A 4,975-nucleotide genomic window follows, 5' to 3' on the forward strand; every position below is an offset into this window, starting at 1 on the left:
GGGTTTTCTGAAGAAGGGTCCAGACCCGAAACGTCAGCTTTCCTGCTCCTCTGATGCTGCTTGGCCTGCTGTGTTCATCCAGCTCTACACCTTGTTATCTCAGACTATTAATACATCCTTTCGGTGGTGTTGCCTCCCTGCCAATCAGGTTATTTTGTCTATCAAACAAAATCTGTTTTCTGTCTCCACACTACAGTTCACCATCAATTGCACAGGCTTTTAGAGACTTGGTTATGTATATGCCACAGAGGTTTTAGGGAGGTGCCTTGAACAGACCAATCTGGGGTTCTGTTACCGTGTTAGAGAGCTGTCTCGAATGGGGCCATTTTTACCACTTTGGGGAATGTGTACCTAGACCAATTTGAGGTTACCATTTGTGTTATAATACAGTACCCTTTCTTCCTTTCTGTCAACAAATATATATATACACAAAGGGCAGAATATTATAGGGGTCTAAGCAACATAGGCACGAAGTCCAGGAGGGCTAATTCCAAAATCAGGGGCATCTTTATGCTTTTGACAAGCAGCACAGTGGTAAGCTTCCAAAGAAGAGAAATTATTGCTTGTTAAACACAATATTAAAACTAACTGCAAAGGTCCTCTCCGATGTCGCTCCATCCACCTCCTCCACAGCCAGCAGCTCCAGAGGAGACAGCAGCACCCAGCCCAGCCAAGTCTTCACCATCCCCCCAGACCTCCACCTCATTGAGGACAAATGGTCAGTCCTCAGTAAAGGACTCACCTTTATCCCCCTCCACCCTAACATCAACGAATACTGCTCACGCTTGGACGTTGAACAGTTTTTCCGCCTCCGCGCTTACTTCTTTAATCGTGAGCCTAACCCTCCCTCTACTGACCCCTTCTCCCACCTCCAACACACCCCCTCCTCCTGGACACCACCCCAAGGCCTCCTACCCTCCCTCGACCTCTTCATCTCCAACTGCAATCGCGACATCAATCGCCTCAACCTCGCCACCCCTCTCACCCACTCCAACCTCTCCCCGACAGAACGTGCAGCCCTCCGCTCCAACTCCAACCTCACCATAAAACCCGCGGACAAGGGAGGCGCAGTTGTAGTATGGCGCACTGACCTCTACATCGCCGAGGCCAGACGCCAGCTCTCTGACACCTGCTCCTACCGCCCCCTTGATCATGACCCCACCCCCAGCCACCAAAACATCATCTCCCCAGACCATCCACAACCTCATCACTTCAGGTGACCTCCACCTCATTGTTCCCCAACCCCACATCGCCCGTTTCTATCTCCTTCCCAAAATCCACAAACCTGACTGCCCTGGTCGACCCATTGTCTCCGCCTGCTCCTGCCCCACCAAACTTATCTCTACTTCTAACTTGACTCCATTTTCTCCCCACTGGTCCAGGAACTCCCCACGTACGTCCGTGACACCATCCACGCCCTCCACCTCTTCCAAAACTTCCGATTCCCTGGTCCCCAACACCTCATCTTTACCATGGACGTCCAGTCCCTATACACTTGCATTCCCCATGCAGATGGCCTAAAGGCCCTCTGCTTCTTCCTGTCCCACAGGCCCGAACAGTACCCCTTCAGTGACACCCTTATCCGCTTAGCTGAACTCGTCCTCACCCTTAACAACTTCTCCTTCAATTCCTCCCACTATCTACAGACAAAGGGGGTGGCCATGGGTACCCGCACGGGCCCAAGCTATGCCTGCCTCTTTGTAGGATACGTGGAACAATCCCTCTTCCGAAGCTACACTGACCCTATACCCCACCTCCTCCTCCGTTACATCGATGACTGTATCAGCGCCACCTCTTGCTCCCAATAGGAGCTTGAACAGCTCATCCACTTCACTAACCCCTTCCACCCCAACCTTACGTACACCTGGACCATCTCCGATACCTCTCTCTCTCCTTCCTGGGCCTCTGTTTCCATCTCTGGCAACCACCTGGAAACCGATATCCATTTCAAGCCTACCGACTCCCACAGCTACCTAGAACACACCTCCTCTCACCCACCTTCCTGCAAAATGCCACCCCCTATTCCCAATTCCTTCACCTCCGCCGCATCTGCACCCGAGATGAGGCATTCCACTCCGGGACATGCCAGATGTCCTCGTTTTTCAAGGACCGCAACTCCACCTCCACAGTGGTCGAAAACGCCCTCGACCCTGTCTCTCGCATTTCCCACAACTCATCCCTCACACCCCTTCCCCGCAATAACAACCAAAACAGAATCCCCCTTGTCCTCACGTACCACCCCACCAACATCCAGATCCAACGCTTCATCCTCCGGCGCCTCCGCCATCTGCAATCTGACCCCACCACCAAAGACAATTTTCCCTTCCCACCCTTATCTGCTTTCCGGAGGGACTACTCTCTCCGTGACTCCCTCGTCCGCTCCACATTCCCCACCAGCCCCACCACCCTCGTTAATTTTCCCTACAACCGCAGGAATTGCTACACCTGCCCCTACACCTCCCCCCTCACCGCCATCCCAGGCCCCAAGAAAACCTTCCACATTAAACAGATGTTCACCTGCACATCTGCTAATGTGGTATACTGTATTCACTGTTCCTGATGTGGCCTCCTCTCCATCGGGGAAACCAAGCGGAGACTTGGAGACCGCTTTGTGGAACACCTACACTCTGTTCGCGACAAATGACTGCACCTCCCAGTCGCGAACCATTTCAACTCCCCCTCCCACTCCTTGGATGACATGTCCATCCTGGGCCTCCTCCAGTGCCACAACGATGGCACCCGAAAGTTGCAGGAACAGCATCTCATATTTCGCTTGGGAACCCTGCTTCCCAATGGTCTCAACGTGGACTTCACAAGCTTCAAAATCTCCCCACCCCTGACCGCATCCCAAAACCAGCCCAGCTCGTCCCTGCCTCCCTAACCTGACCGTCCTTTCTCCCACCTATTCACTCCTCCCACCTCAACCCCCATCCCCACCTCCTACCTACCAGCCTCATCACCGACTCCTTGACCTGTCCACCTTCCCTGGACTGACCAACCCCCACCCTAACTCCCCACCTACACTCACCTTTACTGGCTCCATCCCCGCCTCCTTGACCTGTCCGTCTCCTCTCCACCTATCTGCTCCTTTATCCATCTTCCATCCGCCTCCCCCTCTCTCCCTATTTATTTCAGAATCCCCTTCCCCTCCCCCATTTCTGAACAAGGGTCCAGACCTGAAACGTCAGCTTTCCTGCTCCTCTGATGCTGCTTGGCCTGCTGTGTTCATCCAGCTCTACACCTTGTTATCTCATTAAAACTAACTTACCATATTGATATTCAGCTTGGTATCTTCACAAACATGCCAAACAAGCTAGACATTGAGAAAAGTCAAAATGGAAAACAGAGCAGATACCTGACAATTCAGCTCACCACTTGCTCCAAAAGGACCTCAATGTTGGACACTGGGCACTAACATCTCAGGACATGCTCCATGGGCAACAGCCATATGTGCCTCATGTCCACAGAACTGGCATCCTATATATGACAGCTTCTAAGAAACCCAATCACTTATCTCTGATCCACTTACAGGATGCTTCTCCTCTTCAATGCTGCACTAACAACTATCATCATAATGCGGCAACAAGGACACTATACTCCAGGACATACACTCAGTTCATGAACTCGACCAGGCTAAATCTCTGGAGTTTTTAAACTCGCTCTCATAGCGCTTACTCATTCGGAGCCTACCAGAATGCTCACAACATCCCTGTACTGTATTGCCTTTTATGCTTTGTCCCCTCAGTCAGCGATACCAGGTTTATATTATGCTCACATTACTTCAGTCTTACCCTGCCTTGCTTTGCAGAGACACAAAGAAACAAATCTTGCCCCAGTAGTCTGCTGTGATCATCAAAGGTGATAACATTTGGGCAAGGAGTCCCAGCACAGTAAGTCGAAAAGCAACATTCAATACAGTCCAAGTACTTGTAAACAGTCATCCACTTAAGACAGTCAGAATGTTCTCTGCACAAGGGATGAGGAGCCTAATGTCAGTCAGCCCATCACCCATATTGACTGTTTCTGCCTGATTTGGGCTGTTTTCACCCTGAAATGAGAGGGACATATTAAGTGGGTTGTTCAGCTGTTACCATTGGTACAGTAAGGGAAGTATCTGAATGATCAGGTAGACAGGGCAGAAGCCATGCGGGTTTGAGGTTTCAGGGGCTGGGGCAAGTGACAGCAAGTGAGGGAAAATGATGCGGTCATTAGTGAGAGTGTTGGACATGGGAGATGGGCACAGTAGCAGGAATAGTGAGAGTGAGGATTATTGGAGTCCAGATGGTAACAATTATGCTGGTAGGGTGGTGAAGATCATTGACACTCTTTCTACCTTACTATGCATTTCTCTAGACAGCTGAGACTGCACTTTCCCAGGCAGCAACCTCGAACCAGGCTGGCATGGTCTCCAGTATGGATATGGAGGGAAGAGGAAGTCCACCTCTGTACTATACCAACCAACAAGACCTCTAGGTCAAAAAACACTGAAAGAACTGTGGATGCTGTAAATCAGAAACAAAAACATAAGTAGCTGGAAAATCTCAGCAGGACTAGCAGCATCTGTGAAGAGAAATCAAAGTTAATGTTTCGGGTCCAGTGACCCTTTCTCACAACCCCTAGGTCTCTGCCCATAAAGTGAGATGCTGACATCCCCCTGTTTGCTATATCCAATACAAATGTCAGGAACCATGCAGGACTGCTCCAGACTGACTGTGCTTGTCTGAATGTGTAATAGGCTTTTAAAGATAGCACAGGCACAAGGGGTGTCAGTGATTCCTGGCTATCTGATTAGTGATTTTTTTTTTTCCTGGAATAGCGTGCGGTAAGATGAGCCAGAATCGGATCTGATGGATACCACATTGGTAAGGTTGATAATTAATGATCCGAGTTTAGCAAGATATGGAGGGAATTCTTGGTCAGGCATACAGCGGAAACCCCTCAAAACTCATTGCAACTTGGACTTAGCAAAACAAAA

General features: G+C 50.2%; 1 protein-coding gene across 1 annotated transcript in view; it reads right to left on the reverse strand.

Moving 5' to 3' along the window:
* The window catches only part of LOC109920968 (cilia- and flagella-associated protein 100-like), a 12,331-nt gene extending 10,044 nt beyond the window's left edge, over positions 1-2,287 (reverse strand). Inside the window, exon 1 of the mRNA XM_048606663.1 lies at positions 2,245-2,287. Coding sequence (XP_048462620.1) covers positions 2,245-2,287 — 43 coding nt within the window. The remainder of the gene's footprint in view (positions 1-2,244) is intronic.
* Positions 2,288-4,975: the final 2,688 nt, after the last annotated feature.

This window comes from Rhincodon typus, chromosome 16, assembly GCF_021869965.1.
Source record: "Rhincodon typus isolate 14 chromosome 16, sRhiTyp1.1, whole genome shotgun sequence".
Lineage (NCBI taxonomy): Eukaryota > Metazoa > Chordata > Chondrichthyes > Orectolobiformes > Rhincodontidae > Rhincodon > Rhincodon typus.